Raw genomic sequence first — 22,114 nt, forward strand, 5'->3', positions numbered from 1 at the left:
CAAAAGGTAACAAAAAATCATCTTTAGGACTCAAATTGAAGGACTGGAGCATGAAGCAGTCTTCTGAGCTGCTTTAGTTTGCTGTTTTAAAAATAACTTTATGAGACAATTTTGGGGAAAAATATATCTTTGGGTACTGTGGTCAGGGTCCTGCTAACAAGCAATAGTGTTTGATGAAAGTTGGCAGATGTTTCAGCCATAGCATAGATTAGACTAGAAAAGAATACCACATAAAAGGCAGGAATTTTATTGCATAGAAATGTGAATATAAAGAAATGCAGTGAAAAAATAAATGTATGCAAGTCCCAGAACCAAATGCCTATCAATCAAAAGAAACCCTTCTGACATTTATAATTGTCCTTTAGAACACTGCAACAAAACCACATTATTTTCTAACAGATATGCAAAGTGCAAATAGAGTGACACAGACTAAACAGTCAGAATCAAAGCTACATTGTCAGTGACGCTTATCACACACAGGGTTATCCAAGTGGTGATTTAATACACAGTTCTGGCCATGACATTCTTGATCCTACGTGACCTCCAGTTTCTGCTATTGGATGTTATATTGAATTCTGACACACACATACATTCTTCATACAGCCACATGAAAGAACAGATCTTCTTTGCAGGAGAAAATAATTAGATGCTTATAATAAAATAACATAGACTTAAATTCTATTTTTCTAAATCTTCCCCAAGAGTAGGAATTTGACCCCATCTAAACACAAAAGCAAAAAGGTAGCTATCACTTTGTCATGTTTTAGAAAACGAGACATTTTTGCTAACCACCAATTGAACTCATGTATTTCTACATTCTTTAACTTTTCACCATACCAGGAATGTTCCAGCTATGTAATTTTGATGGTCAAACTTTCAAAAATACAAACTAATTTTTCTCCAAATCTGCTTTATTATTTCCTCTTTTTTTTTCTCCCTCTAAACTTGAATGTTGCTCATCATTCAGTTTCCCATGGAAAAGGCAATACTAGACTGCCCAGACACAAAGTTAGGTTGTACTAATTCTGCATTCTTTAAGCTGTTGGAAGACAGCTCACTAGGGTAAGTGTAAACCATTCCTGTCATAGCCCAGTAAAGCTTCATTTAGTTCCTGAAGGCACTATGGCAATATTAGGTGGCTGGGAGCCATCTTTTGAAAAAACATAAACAGGTAAAAGTACTCTCCTCTGGTTATGAATGGTACAAACTGTGATACAGACTAGAATGGCTGCAGCAAAGCATCTACTTCCCACACAAAATGCTGGACTGTGGGAATCATCATGGGAACAATCATACAAAAGAAATAAATAAGAATTAAACTTCCCCAGAAGAGCAAGGTGGGAAACAGTAGTAAGTCTATGACTCAGAAGACCAACTTGCCTTCCAGTGGGCTCAGAAGCAGTTCAACAGTGCACTGCAGCTTGCTTGCAACACTAGGTGAAATTATGATTATAGTCAGAGTCTCAAAGAAAGGAAGACAACCACCACAAAGGTATAAATGCAGATAGAGTTGACTAGTTAACATAAACAAATGAACATTTGCTAGAATGCCTTTATGGATCTGACCTGGGCTTGAACCTTGAAAGTTAAGCACAGTTGCTGAAGAGAAGCATGATCAGCACAATATGGAACTTGAAAGTCGGAGCAGGGCAGGCATCATAAGCCACTCACCTCTAATGTCTGCATTAGCGTGGGCTTAATTGCATCTTTCATCAAAACTGCCAAAGCACCTGTTACTCCCTAAAAAACAAAAGAGTGAACATTTTAGGGAAGTCAGTTCTAAGGTGCAACATTTTCAAGTTACACTTAAGCTTACAGTCGAAGTTCAAGACAAAAAGAAAAGTGTGCTCATAAACTATAAAGGATAAGCAGTGTTACAGTGCTGCATAAAGAATTTATTTAGATATTACCTTAAGACTTCTAAGATATGGCATTTACAGAATGTGTCAGAAACAATAATGATTTTGTTCTGAATACACTTAAAAGGTAGCAGGTAATTATTTGTTCTATTTCATGGAGAGGCCAGAAACAGTTATTAAGCGACCAGTAGGAGGACGCTCAAGGTAACAAAAGATGAAGTGGAAGTAAAAGCCACTGAGAGATGAGAAAGTAAGAAGGCAATAACTTGCTAAAACTGCCTAAAGAAATGACATATGTATGTCTTCCATGACAGAATCAATAGCATGAATCAATAGCTACCAACAACCAGAAAGGATATTTTCCAAGACTTGTACAAATATACACATAACAGACACAGGATGAAAGCAGAGTTACTAGGGGTAGATAATGAATATATCATAAGATTAAAAGTTAGAGATGCCTGACTGTCATAATAAGAGCACAAAAGGAGCTGAGTAAATTGCTGCATTTTGGTTGCAAGAAATCTTACTCCTCCCTAAAAATTTTGTTGGAAGTATAAATTTCACACTGACTGACTTTAAAATCAATAAAAGTCATGACATCCCTCTGTACTAAAACTCAATGCCCATTTTAGAAAAAAAAAAAAGAAAAAAAAGGGCCACAGGGTGCGCACATCACTATCAGACTATATGTGGAGTGCTGTCTATAAACCACCAGCATATGTTCAAATTTCTTCCTAAATTACTTTGATTTTGAGATGATGTGTTTTGTTTGGAAAGAACTAGATCATGGTTCAAAGAAACCACAGTAATGTTATAAAGAGTGGTTCATAGACTTGCCAGAGAACACAAAAAATGAATTTAATATTTTTTTGTATTGAAAAGAAACATTAAAACCAAGCAAAACTCCGAGCTGCTGTAAATTGTTTAAAATGAAGGTTGAAAAACATGGGTACTTTATCTGAGTAGCCTATTAAGGCATGAACAAAAATATTCAAATAAAGAAGAGCAATAAAAATAGTTCCTATATAATTCTCAACACAGCTTCTATCAGCTAATCCAAAATTTGAACAATCAAAGTCTGTGTGAAAATTTTGATGTCAAACAGATAAGAGACATAAAAGTATGTGGTGATTATATAAGTAAAGTACTGTATAAAATTAAATTTTCCCCTCTTTGAGCATCACATCTGAGCATGGACTTCAGAGGAAAATGAAGCAGAATATTTGGCCTTGGATATAACTGAATTGAAACCTAAATAGTAGAACTGGTTTCTACTAAAGCATAGCAAGTGTTTCCTTGGAGGACTATAAAGGAGAGAGAAAAGGGGAAGATTTTTCTTCTCTCTCTGCATCTCCCACTGTCTACAAAACCCAACAGATCCACAGAGACATAATATGAGAAATTGGTAGCAAAACAATATAGTTTTTCATCTTTCGAATTAGCAAAAAACTAGATTGCTGTTTCTTAATAAGTTAATTTTAGAAGCTAGGATTGAAACATAAGCATGCCCGCTCTGTCAGAATGTGTGAGGCTTCATCACTTCTATAGAAGCAGCCTGGTTCTATGCTGCTTATATACCCAAATACTCTTATTTCTGAAAAACAAAAGTCAAATGGAAAACTTTACATCAGATTTTCCGACTGGTTGACAGCAAGGATAACTACCTGAGCAGCCAAAGATCACCCCAAATGACAAATGTTAATTCATGCCAACTGTAGCCACCAGACCACTCAAAGTAAGCATGCAAACATCTATCTGCTGACCCGAGACACAGTGACTGGAAAGAAGACTTAAGGGATGGGGAAGTAAAAAATAAAATCAGGACACTTCTTCCCCAACCTCCTCTCCTGCCCCTTCTAGATAATAAAGGGTCAAATCCTGTCTCCTTTGTTTTCTGATAGTTCTTCACCAATCTGACAAAAATAATGAAGTAATCCTCTGCATTTTAACTTTTTGGGAGATATTAGCTATGCATTATTTGGGAAATATTAGATATGCATTCTGGACACAACAACTTATTCTATCTGAAGCTGAAAGAAAAGAAAAAAAAGATGCAAATACTCCAGTTGGCACACCTCATGTCTATCTGCCATCCGTGGTTCTTAAACAGGCTTGGTGTCAACAGCAGTCCTTAAAAGCTAAACAAAGTTTTCCTACCTATCTGACATGACTCTGTGAGAATAAAGTTTTCATTTCTTCATATCCTCAATCCTCCAACTATCTAGTAACAATTCCTCCAGCTCACTCCAAGTCCTGGATGTGATTCTCAAAGATATTTAGGGAATCAGGTTCCCATTTCCAATTCAGAAAAGGAATTTTTTATAAAAGAATTTTATAAAAGAATTAGAGGTTTAGAGACTTACACACCAATTAAGCATGTGACAGCCCAAGGATCACTATCTTTCCACTAACTCACTGTCAGAATCAAATGTATACAGACATCCAACTCTTCTGGGTTTCCTCCTGGAAATGATCCCAAGTACTTCTGAAAATAATACTCCTTCCATCTATCCACCAGCCATTGGGGTAGGTATGCTCCACAGGACAGCAAAGATCATAGAGCACAAAAAAAATTATACACATGACACAGGAAAGGCAAACTTAGATGAAAAACTGAAATACTTCTAAAGAAACTTCCAGTAGGGCAGTCTCTGAAGTCTGTCAAGAGTGGAAATGAAAGCCAGTAGTAGATGACAAGGAAGGTGATTGAAAGCAACTACTGTGACTGAAGTTACACAGACTGAAGGGTAGAGAAAAACCCTTTTCTTTATAAGAAAAATAATGAAGTACCTGTAACTTACCTCCATTTGAAACTATACTGTCTAACAAAATAATAATATTTTCTGCAATTTCAGTTCTGTAAAGAACTGAACATAAAACCATAATCTGAGAAGAACTGCAACGCCTTTTATTTGCAATGAACTATGTACACAATGTTTCTGATGAACCAGGGAATAAAATCTCTCCAGCTGACAGTTCATTTATAAAAGTAAATACGGAGCTGGGTTTTTTTGGTCCTGTAATTACTGAAATCTAATGGTATGGCATGGAAAGTAAGCTAAGAAGTCTTATTTAAAAAAATAGTGATATATTTATTTAATATTTTTCATAGCTGCTGAAATACTGATCTAGGGTACATATACCCATTTAGTGTCACATAAAAATATGGCATGTGTCCATCAGAATTCTACCTCACTGTAAAAGCCAAAAAGCAATTAAGTCTTCAAAATACTGTACAATGAGCACCACATTTTGGCAAAGACTTCTGCATATTCCATTACAGAGGACAGACATTTAATCCATTACTCTTGTGGAAGGACTCTTCTCAAATCATGAAATATTCAATTTATCTTTTTTTCTATTACTCCTAGCCCATCTCTGCATATGGTTTATATCTGCCAATGTGTATTTTAGGTTTTACTATTGTATTATTATAAATATATTGCATATAAAGTCAAAATTTAGAGAAATTGTGTTTTTGTGAAATACTTTGTGTGTATATCTGGAAACAAACCATGGAGAAGGGTCTAGTGGTTTTGCTCCACATAGATTCCAAAGAACTAAAGACTACTGTCAAACATTTAAACTTGCATAAATTCAATCTGTATAGGATATATAAAACATGAACCCCAGAATTTTTTTCAGTAACATGTAGGATTGACCCTTTATTCAGGTTGTGTGGTACTTCCCATGACAAAGCTGCCTTTAAAATTTCTTAAAACTATGTGCAATTGCAGTTCTTTGGGCTACAATGTTCCATGTCAAGGGACTATAACAGATTCAAGCTTTTAAACTCGATTTTGTTTTACAAAAATTTAAGTCAAAATTACTGAACTTGCATTGAGAGCATTCTAAAACCTTTTATATTGATTTTCCAATGTTCGGTTGTCTTGAGATCTTTCCTTTCTGAGCTATAAAGCTTTACCTCCTCTCTGACCCTGACTTGAAAGGAGGGCAAAAATTCAGGGGGAGAATGGCTTCACATCAAACCTCTTGACACATACGAAAATCTGCTCAAGATATAATCCTTGGATTCTACCAACACAGGCAGGGGAACAGTAGACACTGAGCTAAAAGTCTAGAAACAGTAGGTTTAGTTGCAAGCTGTTTCAACAGACTGACCACCTGTGGGAACAAATCAGCAACAGAGATGAAATGTTACACAACAGAATAGAAGTTTATCTTCCTCGTAAATATGAATTATGGCACAGTATAGTCTTTGATTATATTTCTGCTGTTGTTTCCAAATGATTCGACTTTATACAGTACAGTTTCACAGTGCAATACAGTTAGTAACTGCAGTACAGTTACTCATAAGCTCTTCCCCATTGTACAAAGTAAGCAGTATTTAATTTGATAAAGAAATTTTAGAAAACCTGCTATTAATTTCCTATTTTGACATTTTTTAAATGTCAACACCAGAGCATCTGACTTCTTCACCAATATTAATAAGTCTGCAGAAATCAACAATCTTTTCTGTTTTCAGAAGAGAAACCTGCACACACAAGAATAAAACTCAAAAGTATTCACTCATTTTGGATGCTTGACCTGAAACAGCATGAAATAATTTCTCCTGGTTCAAAGTTCTTGATGAAGTTTCACTCTTTCCACAATTTTCTGCTGTTTAGGTCCCTAGTATTAAACCAGACTGAGGAATGTGTAACTCCTTACGTACTGTAAGAATCAGTTAGTATGGACACAGCATCACACAAGTTCTGCAAAAAATCACAGGAATAGAATTCAGTTCTCCAAAGGGCCTTAATCATTATATCACGTTCCTATTATTCCCATAGTTCTCATACTCATTTGTAACACACTGCAGAACAAAGGAGTTGGAGTTTCTGCACTGCACAATCATGACATGCACCCAAGTCCTCCCAGTGCATGGTATTGGAGACCCTTCAGAAGAATTAGAAAGCAGCAGCATAGTGCAGATGCTCATAACACATATCCTTCAGATTGTGATGATTTTTTTTTTCCTGTGTAGTTCTTCTGTTGTATAATACAGAACACTGCTTTAAAGAACAACTAGAAACACATGTTCAGCACAAGTAACACTATCAAATTATTGAGATGCTAAGCATAGGAAGTTTGTTTTAAAAAAGGCCAAAGAAAACCAAATTAGTAGCAGACATTTTGCTGAGCCCTACTTTCATTTTAGGGGCACTGTGGAAAATTTTTTAAGTTCTTTTCCCTCTATAGAAAAGCAACTGCTTTCATTCATCAAGCTGATTAGCATTAAGTGGTTTAAGGCACGTTAAATATTTTGCAGTATTAATATATTAAACATATATACCTTAAATACTTCTGTATACAAAACCAGTGTCAAGATAATGGACATGCATTTCAAATGCAGTTTTAATTCTAACACTGAATTATGCATATGCCTTATAACGTAACTGATTCCCTACTCCCCTCAATTTGGCCAAGACAAAGTAATATAAATAAAAAGGAAAAGCAAAACTTCAACAGCTGGAATGTTATATGTAGTTCTTCACATCTCCTGCATAACTGAGAATAGTTGATTTGCTTTGAATTTTAATGATGATTTTACTCAGAAATTTTTAACCTTATTTTTAATCCAGGCAAGCTAAATACTACTTTTTCATTTCCTTATTAAAATGGAATCCATTAAGGCTGTGAAGGTGTTCCTGAGTTGTGGATTTGCTATCTTTGCTGACAAGGCAAGATACTCATTGCTTTACTCATTCTAAAAACACAGTGAGCTTTGTGCAGATGTTCACAAAAAAGGTAAAAACAGGAAAAAATACACATTGTCTGTGCAATACAGGTAGCCATCACCAATGGGCTGGCATAAGACTACTCCTGGCATACAGCTGATTGCAAATGTTAACTGGTAGCTTCTGGTTGCACCAGAACCTGCCATACACAACCACATGTGAGCTTCCAGCCACTGTTCAATGACTCACAGCCTGGCTACTAGGGCTAGAATGTGATTTAAAGAAAAAACATACTGACTTCTTTCAGAAACTGAAGTAGGAAATGAGGAAACAGCAACTAATGAAGGTAAGGAAGAAAAAAACCAAAAATTTATTGATCTAAAGAGTTAACCTAAGCAATATCAGCAGCCTCTGAATTAAGAACAGCTTGTTTCCATTCTGATTTAGTGGTATAGGCATTCAATGTGGTAACTATCATTGCAACATCTGAGCAGACTTCGCAAGTACAGTAGCAAACATTATCAGCTCTCTCAAATAAGAGTCTGCACTTTGACTTCCTCCAGCACCAAAGTTGTTTGCCTTAGGAATTGCAGAAAACGATCCAAGTAGGTTATGGAGACCAGAGACTTCCTGAATCAGATGTTACCAGAGTTGCAGAAATGAGTTCTACATCTTGTTCTCATTGCAAGCAGGTTTTGGCCCAGAAGATGATCTTTCTTTGATATCTGACTGTGCTGTTCAAAGCAAAATCCTTGGCATGCACCTGCCTTTTTAATGATTCAAGAGGCAAAACAAACACATCTGAGGTTATTCACAGGTCTCTACAGCACTGAACATACCAAATCCTCCACTGTAACTGGTTCTCCTTTCTTGCCATTAGCCACCACCATTTTCCCCAGTCTCTCTCTCATATCTTGAAGGCTGGTGGTAAGTGCCAGGATGGCCATAATTTCACTTGCAACAGCAATATCAAACTGAGCCTGTAAAGTAGAAATGAGAATCAAGAATCAAATCACAATCAGCTCAAATACTCACAGGGGGTCATCAGGAATAAATTCAGGAAAGATAAATTTCACACTGGAATTCAGACAAGTTCTAAATGGTAACCTACAGCTTTTGAGATTACTCAGACTAGAGTAACTTGTACATACAGACTGGGGAATAAGATGCTGGAAAGCAGCGCCACTGAAAGGGATCTGGGAGTCCTGATCAACGGCAAGTTGAATGTGAGCCAGCAGTGTCCTGGCAGCCAGGAGGGCCAACCGTGTCCTGGGGGGTATCAGGCAAAGTATCGCCAGCTGGTCGAGGGAGGGGATTGTCCCGCTCTGCTCTGCACTGGTGTGGCCTCACCTGGAATACTGTGTGCAGGTTTGGGCACCACAGTATAAGAAAGATATTATAGAAAGATATTAAGAAAGATATTAAGCTACTAGAAAGATATTTAGCTACTAGAGGGCAACAAAGATGGTGAAGGACCTTGAGGGGATGCGGTATGAGGAGTGGCTGAGGTCACTTGGTCTGTTCAGCCTGGAGAAGGGGAGACTTCATTGCAGTCTGCAACTTCCTTGTGAGGGGAAGAGGAGGGACCGGCACTGATCTCTTTTCTGTGGTGGCCAGTGACAGGATCCAAGGGAATGGCCTGAAACTGTGTCAGGGGAGGTTTAGGTTTGATAGTAGGAAGGTATTTCACCCAGAGGGTGGTTGGGCACTGGAACAGGGTCCCCAGGGAAGTGGTCACAGCATCTAGCCTTCCAGAAATCAAGAAGCATTTGGATGATCCTTTCAGGGACATGGTGTGACTCTTGGGACTGTCCTGTGCAGGGCCAAGAGCTGGACTTTAATGGGTCCCTTTCAGCTCAGGATATTGTATGACTCTGTGAACTTCAAACATCTTATATTCCCTCATTAATGTTCTCCATTACACTCCATTTACTTGAGGAGCAGTCTATCAGACTGCTTAGCCCCTTGCCTCACATTATCCTTAGAGAAGCTCCCTGAAGGACCAAGATTTTTTTCGTGTGGCAAAAAAAAGAAAATCACCAGATGTGTTTTGAGCTTTACAGGCATGAACAAAGCATTTTAGAGGTTTTTTTGTTTTGTTTTAATTATTTTTTCCCCTGTAATGATCTCCAAATCTTTTTACTCTGGTTTCAAAAACATTCTTGTTACATTTGATCATTTTTTTTCCTACATAGACTCAAAATATAGAGTCTACGCTTCTAGGTCTTGTGCTTTACCTACGAAAATGTTAGATATAACTCTGCCCCATTTTTTTTTCTCTCAGTGAACAAATACAGAAGTTAAAAAATGCCAAGAACTATATGTGGCATCAGTTCTATTGCTCTTGTAGATATATATTCATCCTGTGCAGCATTTCAGTACTTATATGATAAGCAATAGTATTTATTTTTCTTTAAGAACTTACAGTATACATTAGTAGTATTTGTACTAATTTACTAGTCAAGCTCAGGTCACATGCCGTCAGAATATAAACAGAGAAGAAAGGAAAAGTCACTAATGTATTGCATGACAGGAAAGCAATGTTGGCACGGATCAAGAACTGCAATTTCTTTAGCAATCTTTCAATCTCTAACAATTAAAGTCTACACAAAAATTTAGTCGCTGACATCCTACTGCTATCTATGTAAGAAAAAAGCCCCAGGACTGTTTCTGTCAGACCTCTACCAGATGCATCCTATACATGTGTCTGACTATTACCAGAGGAATCTGTTTAAATCGAGGGCTTTGCCTGTTTCTAAGAACCACCTTCATACAGAATTGTTCAACATATACCCACCACTCCTATCCATTTGCTTTAAGAGTTTCTGCCCTTTTTTAACCTATGTTCCCACTTTTAGATTTTGTCTTGACAGCCCAGAGCATCCCTATTCAGGCTGACCTATATGTACCTGCATGTCTAGTCAAAACTTCTGAAGATACGTGATCACTTTTCTGTATTGGGCACAAGCAGGGAGACATACATACCACAGAAAAGAAAAGTAATTTTCAGTTTGGGATTCAAATGAAATGCTGAAGTTACAAAGCAGATTTTCTGTATTCTCTGGAAGCAGTTCTATATGCAACGAACATTGTTAGCATTGTGATGACATGGATACTACTATCTTTTCTGAAGTAGAGAATGTCCTTAGTAAGTTATTGCAGCATATATAAGACAAGAAATAAGCCTGAGAAATCTATGCCCAATCTGTATGAACATAGTCTATCTTTATCAGAATGTTTATCAGAGGACCCCCCCTAAAAGTTTTTATAATCATTGTTTCTACATAATCCCAAAAGGATGGGAAAAACAATCTCAGGTAGATGCTCAAAGAGTGACATAAAATTTAATGGAAAAAACAGGCACAAAACCCAGTGGTAGCAGGTGCTATTTTAACTCTAATAACCTTTATACACCTATGAAGTGCTGACAGAAGCCTTAGTTGTAAAGTCAGTTTTCTATTGATGAAAGGATCCACCCACATGGATTCAATTGCAGGATCAAGGGTATCAGTCATGTAATACTCTTTAGAAACCACAGCATCCCTGTTCATTAAAATTCAGACTTTTGTGCCTGCTGTGCGCTGCCATTTTACACAGGTGTAATTGATTTTAGGAGTGCTAGAACATCACCCCAAATATTTATAAAATGCATCTGTTAACTATGAAGTCCTGTTTTCTCTGGATCTCCGGCTAGGCTCTGAAATGAGTTTTCCTAACTGTTAACTATTTCTTGAGTCACTAAGTCCATGTTAAAATGTGAATGGATATGCATTAGTCCAACAGATCAATATTGAAAGCATTAATTTTAGCCCAAACAGTACAGAAGCAACATTTGACAGCCATATGTCAACTAGAACTCATTAATAAAATAGCCCATGTTTAACTCAGTAGTACAATTATGGTGGTAAAACGCTGCACAATAAGGCTGGCAAAACCTGGCTTAAAGCTAATAATCACATTGAGTCACTGAAACAAATCTAAACATATGAAAAGGCCTCAGGTGTTGAAGGAACTCATACCAAGTATAATATTTTGTAGTCCCAGCCATTATCAGAGAAGAGTATTAGCTAATACTGAGTTTCCTGTAAGCTATAGACAGAAAAATTTCTATTCTATGTGTTCAAAACCAAAACAAGCAGGCATTTCTAGTGGAAGTTGTCCCTGCTTATGGCAGAGGGGTTGGAACTAGATGATCTTTAAGGTCCATTCCAAACCCAACCACTCTAGGATTTTACGATTCCTCTTTGAAGTTGTTCTCTCCAATTTGACTGCTTTACCTGCTGAGTTGAGGAAAAAAAATAGCACTATGTTTTGGTCTCTATTTAGGCACAAGGCTTAGAAGAGGACTGAAATGATAAAGAAAAATTAAAGCTAGGATTTCCAAAATGCGTGAAAGCCTTATCTCTGCCACAAGAGCTATTCACATCAAAACAGTCAAACCCTCATGAGTTTCATGATCCAGAATATTAGATTACAAGATCTTCATCGAATTAGGAGCAACTCCATATCGTCACAATGAGTTTGTTCCACCTGACACTGCTATCCCATAACTTTACTGTTTCAGAAAAGGATTTATCTACATGACACCAGAATACTTCTTCAGATGGTGTTAGAAAAACCTGGTTTTCAATTTATCAGTAAGTTCTTCAATAAATTTCCAGAAGTTTTTAGACAGTAACATAGGTTACCTTTTTACACCAATGAAAAGTATGCACATACTCTTTTGCTGAACTATCCCTTAAAGCCCACATAGTAAAAGCAAGCACATGCTCAAGGTTCTTACAGTTTAGATTCTAAAGCTGAGATGCATGAGAGGGAAATGAAAACTCTGAATAAAAAGCTTATTTTAAAACTATTTTTAACATTAAATTTAAATGTAATTTAAATTACAAGTATCCTACATATATTCTTAGAGAGACTTAAAAAAAGTAAGAAAAATCAATCAAATCAACCTTATGAGGACATAAAGGCACCTCTTATAGTCATAGGACAATGTTAAGCCCCTAACATACGCAATCTTTTCAAGTGCTTTCAACACATTGAGGAATATGCATTGGTTTCTGTTTCTGAAACTTCAGACTCAGTTACTCATTGACATAATCAGTTTCACTGCAAGATTACTACAGAACAGCAACAGATGTTAACATTGCAATTCAAAGTATGCTGAAAGAATTGCAGAAACATCTCTCAGCCTCTAAAGCAAAGTCTGTTCAGAATGTGATCTAGTAACTGCCTTTACATACCTGACGGACAAATCCTTTCTCTGTACTTGCCTGTCCAATTGTTATTTTGCGCAGGAATCTGTCATTTGTATCCACCACTGAAATAAGGGAATAGGAAAAGCAAAACATGTTAACAAGGACTTGGGGACCTGGGTTTTTCAAGACGTACCTCTTGCTATACATGTAAGATTCAACTACTCAAACTGTGTAACCAGACAACCTCACATGTGGGCACTGACTTGGTTTTCTCCCTTCTAGTTGATACTATTAGATGACAGGTTGAAACAACTCAAGTACAATTTATTTGAACAGTATTTGGAGGTCACAGGTTCTTAATATTCTAACATACAACTTAATATTTTACCTACATAAGATAAACCTCAGTCAATACAATGCACCAGACCTACTTCAAATCATGTGCCTCATTACTGACTTGTTAGGAACTGATTTTAAGACTGCATGTTGTAGGTTAGACTTGGTCTGTTTCTCTTTTAAAGGATGATTATGTTGTCAGATTGTTTCTTCTAGACAAGTCTCTTTCACACACATCACAGTAACTAACTCCACATTGAGCTGCACTGCATTCAAAGGAAGATTTTTTTTTCAACTGTCAAGATAAACCATCTGCTATTTAATACAACTTCTATTTCAGACAATTGTATTTCTAACCTGGAAACACTTTTGGTGTTGCAAGGGCATGTCCAAATCATCTTGCGGAATTGCAAACTTCACTAACAATCATCGCAAGCCAAGTTCTCCAATTCTGCACTTACAACACTCAACTTCAAACCTGCCTTTGTAGTAGCCAAAAGGAAGGACTGAGAATAATCGAAGAGCTCTCATCTGCTGAGAACTGATCAGGATGCTTCCTAGGAAGAAACATTAGGAGGACGTCCTACATAATATCATTATCTCTGAAGTGGATTTGACAGATGGACCACTCAGTGAATAGGGAATTGGCTGGATGGTCACATTCAAAGTTGCATTCAATGGCTCAGTGTCCAAGTGGAGACCAGTGATGAGCAGTGTTTCTTGAGAGTGAGATGGAGTGCATGCTCAGCAAGTTTGCCAATGACACCAGGCTGTGCAGTGTGGTTGATGTGCTGGATGGAGAGAAGGAATGGCATCCAGAGGGACCTGGACAGGTTTGAGAGCTTGGCCTTTTCAAGCCTCGTGAAATTCAACAAGACCAAGGGCAAGGTCCTGCATGTGGTTTGGGGCAATATCAAGCACAAGTACAGGTTGGGCGGAGCATGCATCAAGAGCAGCCCTGGGGAGAAGAACTTGGTTCATAAGAGCCAGCAATGTGCATTTGCAGCCCAGAAAGCCCAGTATCCTGGGCTGCATCAAAAACAGCATAGCCAGCAGGTTAAGGGATGTGATTCTCCCCCTTTACTGTGCCCTTGTGAGACCCTACCTGTAGCACTGAGTCCAGCTCTGGGACCCCCTACATTAGAAGGAGGTGGACCTGTTGGAGTGAGTCCAGAGGAGGGCCATGAAGATGATCAAGGGATGGAGCACCTGTGTTATGCAGACATGCTGAGAGAGTCGACACTGTTCAGCCTGGAGAAGGCTCCAGGGAGACCTTGTAGCGATTTCCATTACTTAAAGGGGTTTACAAGAAAACTGGAGAGGGACTTTTTACAAGGGCATGTAGTGATAGGACAAGGAGGCATGTCAATCCCTACAGAATGCAAAAATAGAGTCTTTCTTTCTTACAGGCTCTGTAGTCCTAGAAATGTTTCAATTTGCGCCAACCCTAAAATAAAGGGGGGAAGACACTTTTAAACAGTTCAGCCTGTAGCTTGGCATTCAAATCTACATCTACTAAAAGACTGACTTGTGTTCATTTATAAGCAGAGAACCAAGGAACCTCGAGAGAAGTTCTCTGTACTCAAGGTCTGAGCAAATCAGTTCCTTCCACTGCTTTTAGAAATTAACAAATTTGTCTGTACAGATAAGGATGACATAATCATCCAAGAACAAGAGGGACTTTGAATCTCAATCTTACTCAACCCCAATTCAGGGTTGCGAGTGAGCTGGAAGAAAAACAAGGTTTAAGGCACTTCCCCCCTTCCTGGACATTTCTCTTGGGGCAGTTGTAAATACCATACATGCCTTCTTTCCACTACATGGTATTTAGGCCTCTAATTTCTTCAGGAATTCCATTTAAGGGATGGTGCAACACAGATTCAGCTAACTCAGTTTGGTTTCTATTTATATACAGTCATACTCTAAAATACTACAATACTGGCAGAAATTACAGGACAGAGCCCGGGACATGGAAGTCGTAGCTTTGTACCAAGCTGTGGTACCATATGCCACCATGAAGGCATATGGCAAGCTAATCTCTCAAGCACAAACTTTTCCCTTCTCCTCTTAGGAAACTCAGTCTCACAAGCAGCCTTAAGCAGACTTAAGTGTCTTTCCTGCCTACCCAGGTACTGCTGAGGGCAGGAACTAGCCTTCCCACCAGCCTGGACAGCCAGTGGGTTGCTTTTTATCTGGTCCTTCCTAGTGAAATCATGTAACCTGAACATCCTTACCGTGAATTGTAACTGCCCCTGCAACTCCTTCTGGTCACTGGGATATACTTACTTTCTCACTATGGTCATTCATTCTCCAAGAAGATTCCAATAACTGCACTAAGTAGTAATAAAATAAGAAATAACTTGTTTTGCCACAAAAGCAATTTTTCCTTCTCTAAATTTCCCCTCTTTCTTTACCCAAAGCAAATGTTTCATAAAAGTTTATTTTCAAACAAGTGCTAGGTTTAATGTATCCAATTCTTTATTCTCTAGAAATGTAAACAGAATCCAAATACCAGGGGAAGGGTAAGTAAGGGGAAGCTTTCCTGCTTTTCAGCATGTTGTATGTGTTCAAGTTAGTATAAGATGACAATGAACTTTAAGCTTGTGACACTTCTATGGAAACAGGTCCTGATTAAAATTAATTTTCAGAAAATCTGATAGCTTACTCTTCTTCCCCACAAATTCCCTGGTACGTAACAAGCTTCACAGACATATGGACTGTGGAAACAGTCCTAAATAAAACATTTTCCAAGTCATCTAAAACATTCCTACAGCCAGTATTTTTTTTCTGAAATGTTTAAGGTATATACATCATATAGAGCTTTGTGGAATAGAAATTCCACTAACATTGTTTGAGATTAATTAAATAACTCACTTGAGGTTAACAGCTGTTGAGCAATTTTGCCTCCTCCCAAACCCATGCTGATAAAAACGAGTCATATTACATTAAATATTTATATTACTCCTTCACCCTAATACAGGTCTCTTCCAGACACACTGTGTGACTAATAAAAAACATCTTATGCCACATCCTCAGAATTATTTTGAGAAAAATATCCCAAGTTTGAGATGACATGCACACAAAGGGTACAGTAAAGCATGACCGAGACTCCTCAACAGATTCACCTTTTTTTCTAAGCATCACAATACATTCCATTTAACAATAATTTTTGAACTAATAACTTCAGTGTTTGAGAACTAAGAAGGAAAATAAAATTCAGTGGTATTTAGCTCAGAACTTTATGTATCATTTACTTCCTCAAAAAAGAAAAAGACAGATACAGAAGTTGAGGTAAACACTGAAATTTGACCCAGTACTAAAACGACAAAGCAGAGGGAGTTGCCTAAGGGTGGATATCAGTTTATTTGGCAACTTTACCACATTTTTAGCTCTTCTTCCTAATGAAGTAAATAACTCAAGACACTTCAAAAATAAGAAAAACACATAATCCCTTAAGCCTATTTAGTCTCTTGAGCTACCCAGGTTGTCGAGTTGGAGAGGATGAGGGACCAAAATCAAGAAGAGTAACTACAAATAATCTAAAACCATAATAGATACAGTTATGAAAAGAATGGCTAAGATTTGTAAAATGCACAGAAAAGACACTTCCATATGTTTGAAGACGTATTACCTAATGTGAGAGAGACCAGGGATGCATTTAAACTTTTAAAGAAACCTGTATTTCATAATTTTAGCAAAGTCTCTTGAGTTACTGCAGATATTTGGCCAAGTTTAGAGCAATATGCTACACTAACATTTGTTATGCACCTACATTTCACACTTGCAAACTGGTTATTCTTACAGTCAGAGAGCATAAACAACTCTGATTCAGGTAACATTAAGCAAAATAAGAAATAAGCTATTAAATCCAAGCTGAAGTGAGGCTTTCTGACTACATACCTCTTTGCCACGTTATGGTAGATGGGTCAATATCAAGGCGTGCAAATTTGCTGATCTCCTCTTCTGTTAAAGTCTCGGGATCAGTCTTGTTTATTCCCAGCTTCTACACACAAAACAAATTAAAGAAGTACAGTGAAATGCCTTATTTGCTTCAAATGGTATAGCTCCTCTGGCTTATCAACCTCACACATGTAAGTGAGGAGTTTCAATCTTAATAATCCTCTTTCAAAAAAATGTAATCCCATCCCATAAAGATTTTTTTTTTACAATGGAGTTTTTTTTTAGATATAAGGAATCATTATACTAAGAATCATTCACAGCAAAATAAGTCAGTTATACTGGAAATTATGATGCATGTATTTGAATGTTATAAAGTCAAACTATTTTTTACTTAGTTGCAGCTTATATGAAGAGAGAAATCCATTTCAAATGCAGAGATAACTAGTATGTCATGAGTAACAGAAACACTTCCCCTCCTTCCCTAACCTGTTACCTGTAACAGTGTAAATGAGGACAAAATGAAAACACTCCAAAATTCTGACAGAACAATCTGTGAGAGGGACTCTGCTTTAGAGTCAAGCAGGCATCATCCACAGTTTAGTTTACTGACATTCACTTGAGCAGCACAAAAGCTTACAATGTTATGAGAACTTTCTTTTCCTCCCTTCCCAAAACAGAAGCTGGTACTACCTCTATCCCCCTTTCCACACCCCAATACCACGTGTGCACATGGCAGCTGTCCATTGCCATCCAATGACTCTGAAACAACACCAGTCAGGACTCATAAGCCAACAACAAACATGAAATTGGACACAGAAGACTGAAGCTGTCCTTAAGGGTCATATTCAAGGGGTTCAAATTCTCTTTCTCCTAAGCTAGTGGACTGTTTTGCTCTCTAGGTATTTATCAGAATGGCATTCTCAAATCCAGATATGTTATTCATACATGAATTGCACAGGAAGCTCTTCTGGAGGCATTTAGGAAGCAACATGGAATGCAAAAATACACTGTATGTACAAATGTACTTCTACCCCTTGAACAAAGTACACTGTCAAATTGACATCAATAAAACCCCAGAAGTATATGCTATAATAAATTTTAAAACCAGAAAATATTGCAAAACCAAAGAATGTGAGCTTTCAAACGTGACTCTACCATAATAGGAAAAGTATTTTAAAACCTCTAACTTTAATATTTCATCAGAAAAGACACAGCATTTAAAAACATTACTGGTTTATTTCAGGAGAAAAGAATAGCAAAAATGTTAGTTATGAAAATAATATCAGCCCCAGATCCTATTACTCCAAGGATGTTGCTTTCAGAAAAAAGTCTGGACTTGATAAATTCATGAGGGTTGATATAAACTCAGCCCCATACATCAAATAATTTTAAACAAGTTGTGTAAGAGAATCCATTTTATGAAGAGAGAATGTATATAATTTTATATATATACATATAATTATAATTGAGGAGAGACTGTATTAACAACTTACTCTCAGACGGGCAAGCTGAATAGCAGAAAATCCTCTCATGCCATTAACTACTGGAACCAGCCTATTATACAAAGACTAGAAAAAACACACAAGAAGTTAATGAAAGAAAAAGTTATAAAAAGCTAATTCTTTTCAAATTTATTCCACCTAATTTCAGTAAGAATTTTCCAACCACGTAAGTTGTGGACTTCTGGTTAGCCATTTAAAAATCAATTCTGATAAGGTAGAAGGCTTCTGAGCAATCTCTATGTCCAATTACCAAAAATTACTAGGTTTTTATGTTTTACCAAAAAAAAAAAAAAAATTTGAAATTGGGAACCTCTCAAAACTTGGCCAAGGCCCAAATTATTCAAACTATAATCAACATTTGCAAACTGGACAAAGTGCACACTTGTGTTGTACCAAGTAAAGGGAATATGACAACCCTGCTCAGTTTTAACACTGCAGTCAGAAAGAAGAGGTTCCTTCCTTTCTTTCTCCCTTCCTTTTGAAGACTCAAGTTAGCATTTGTGTTAAGGTCACAATAGGTTTAGCAGAGGGAAAGTTTATTTTTCCTCACATCTCCTTCTTTTTAAGGTACATCATATCCAACTAGACATCAGAAGAGTAAATTGTAATTTTATGTGGAGTTTACAAATTACTGAAAAGTATATTATATATAGGGAACACATCCTTAATAACAATATTTAGTACAGTCTGAAATAGTTGTCAATATTCTGGGCATAAGATCCTTATCTTAAAGACTACCTTATGATAGCCATTTGCCAGAAAAATGTATTCTGTAAGGAAAATTTCACAGCAGAACATAGAATGGCTTCAGCAATAGTTCCTGTTCATATGGTGAAAATATAAAAATATAAACAAGTTGTTTTGCTTTGAAATGCAGTTTATTGAAAGAAGAAGAAAAAATGTCATGTGGATATGAGAAAATAATTCTCACCTTATCAGACTGAGTGTTTTCATGCAAGATCCTAGCATCAATAGCAGCAGCCAGCAAATTATTTGCAGCAGTTATAGCATGAATGTCTCCGGTCAAATGAAGATTGAACTAGAAGGTGAAAGCAACAAGATCTTTTTATAAGAAAACATTTAATTTAATTTATGAATCTCAGACAAATTAGCAGCAGCAATCTGCTTGAGGCTGCAGCCCTGATTAGTCACCTGTTTGTGTAGATTACATATTTCCAGGCTGAAAACACACTGAGCCATACGAAGGACTTGTTCCCACCTGAGTATGTGGTAAAATACCCTAAGCTTAGTCAAACAAAGCCACAAACATCTTCATTCTTTGCTAAATGATTCAAGAATGAGAAGTCAAGGGCTACAGTGTCACATAATTAATACTAAATCAGTTTACTGCTGGTAATTACTAATTGACCTGGACCAGAGGTGTAGATTACTGCTGAATCTCCCCCAGAGCACACCAAGCATGCTGGCTTTGGGGCTTTTGGTATGTCAGCTTTCTGCTAGCTGCAGAACATCTTATAACCTCACAGGCATGACACTGTTTGACCAACAAAGTTTTATGGAAAACTCCAAAATCGGCATCTTAGATTAAATTAAAACCTGTGTTACATAGGTACTGTATTTCTATGAATCTGACAGAGGAAGTCAGAAAGTCAGTTTTAATGACACTTCAGAGCCTACTGTGGAGGAGTAGTGACAGCAACCAACGCAAGCCCTTGACTTCTCTTAGGGTGAAACTGTTACACATTTCCAAACAAGCCCTGTGAATATCACAGAATCATTAAGGTTGGAAAAGACCTCCAAAATCATCAAGTCTGACCTTCAACTGAATACCATCATGCTCCTTAAAGTGTATCACAAAATGCAAGTTGAGGCTGTCTCACCTCCTCCATGGGGATCACTTGAGCGTATCCACCACCAGCTGCTCCACCTGTACAGGAAAGCATATGGTCTCATCAGACTCCCACTGGTTTTGAAAAAAAACCCCATCTTTAAATAAACAAAGTGAAACATACAGTGTTGATGACATATTTTCAGTATTTTTATTTCTATCAAAAAAGACCAGTGATGTTCTCAAATAAACGGGATTTCCTTAACCTTGCTGGCTTTTTTTCAGCAGACAGTAAAAAGGGAATTCTAGATCTGAAATGAAAGCCTACATGTGATGGTTGGTGCAGGCTTTGGCTACATAAGGGCTACCCTCTGCTCTTGCCCAGATTTAGGACACAGTCATGCACATGCAGTTGTCGGGTGGAAAGACATGGCAGTCACAAGCAAGAACTGCTTCTGAATGAAATCTTCGCACCCTCTCCTGAGTGCTCCTTCCCCCCTGCCTCTCAGGGTACAGGCAAAGAAATCTGCTGTAGCTTATGCACAAGTTGAGTGGAGGGATTAAAGCACTCACATGCACCAGTCTTAGCTGAGAAGCACCAAGCACCAGGAGCCTTCCAGCTGAAATCAAACTTTTTAACTTAAACTTCAGCAAAGCAAAGTAGAGCAGATGGGGAGCGCCCGTTAGGCACCAATTTCAGCTGAGAAATGGCAAAAAAAAGGATTGCATTACTTCCTATCAGCATTGAAGACAGGCTTGAAATCTGGCTTGGTCTTACCTGGCCCTCAGGCCTCAGGGTTTCTAGGCAAAAAGGCAGCAGGCCACGATTAGAGGTGACAGCTCAGGAGAACAGAAAGAAGAAGTTCAGACCTAGCCAAACATGATGCTGACACAGCTGAACCATATGCACAACTGCTGATTTCGTTGTATTGATTGGAAATATCCAGTATGGACTCTTCCTCAAGGAATAATTAAACAATAACACTTATGAACATATTTAGGGAGTCTCCAAGTAGAGGGGTGGCTGGAAGGGTGCATACTCGCAAAATTTCTCCTGGCTAATACATTCCTCTTCCTTTCATTACATTTGGGCTTTATCTGCATTATCAATACATGCTGAGTGCATGAACATAGATATGAACCTTGCACAGGAAGTTGTGTGCAAGACACCTTTAGCTATTAGTTACATACATATTAAAAAATCAAATATACTACCACTCGGGCAATCCACCGAGTGAAGTAATTAGGAAATTAAAAGAGAAGAAATAAAAGAAAAACCAAAAAAGTTGTATTTCCTTTTAATCTGAAAGAGGTCATAGGTTCTGCAAATGTTAGGTACCTTTAACTCCAAATGTAGGTCCTTGAGAAGGTTGTCTCAGACAAGCAAAGGAATTAATTTTAAGGTGTGCAGTAAGTGCCTGAACGAGACCAACTGTGACTGTGCTTTTCCCCTCTCCTAGGGGTGTTGGGGTTATTCTGGAAAAACAAGAAAAAAGATTAATCAAATTCTTTGCTGATGTCAGCCTGGCTAAGGATATCTGAACCTAAAGCTTTTGATTTCAATGAAGAATATTTGTACAGCAAATTTCAATAAGATTACTTTATCTTCACAAAAATACTGCCACAATGTTAGCCCCTAGCTCAAGCTGAAATGCTAATATACATGTGTCTTCTATTTAAGCAATTTACTATGATAGCAGAAAAAGAGAAGATTATTTTGGCAAAAGTTCTAAAAAGAATATATTGAATTTAGACATTTTTATTACAGCACAAAAATCTCACCAGTTTCATTAACAAACCATCCATCACAATACTCTAAGCATGTATTAATACTCTTTTGTAGTAA

At 37.4% G+C, this 22,114-nt stretch overlaps 1 protein-coding gene across 6 annotated transcripts in view; it reads right to left on the minus strand.

The window, feature by feature from the left end:
* The window catches only part of MTHFD1L (methylenetetrahydrofolate dehydrogenase (NADP+ dependent) 1 like), a 148,792-nt gene that overhangs the window by 93,036 nt on the left and 33,642 nt on the right, over positions 1 to 22,114 (minus strand). Inside the window, exons 12-19 of one of the 6 annotated variants that reach the window (XM_051801648.1) lie at positions 21,608 to 21,744; positions 20,321 to 20,367; positions 19,411 to 19,518; positions 18,471 to 18,545; positions 16,978 to 17,080; positions 12,787 to 12,863; positions 8,383 to 8,523; positions 1,672 to 1,740 (exon numbers count right to left, since the gene is read on the minus strand). In XM_051801648.1, coding sequence (XP_051657608.1) covers positions 1,672 to 1,740; positions 8,383 to 8,523; positions 12,787 to 12,863; positions 16,978 to 17,080; positions 18,471 to 18,545; positions 19,411 to 19,518; positions 20,321 to 20,367; positions 21,608 to 21,744 — 757 coding nt within the window. The other 5 variants (XM_051801650.1, XM_051801651.1, XM_051801652.1 and 2 more) reach the window with 5 other exon arrangements.

The sequence above is a fragment of the Manacus candei genome, unplaced genomic scaffold (assembly GCF_025592945.1).
Source record: "Manacus candei isolate 608988 ecotype Guabito, Panama unplaced genomic scaffold, ASM2559294v1 h1tg000052l, whole genome shotgun sequence".
Classification (NCBI taxonomy): domain Eukaryota; kingdom Metazoa; phylum Chordata; class Aves; order Passeriformes; family Pipridae; genus Manacus; species Manacus candei.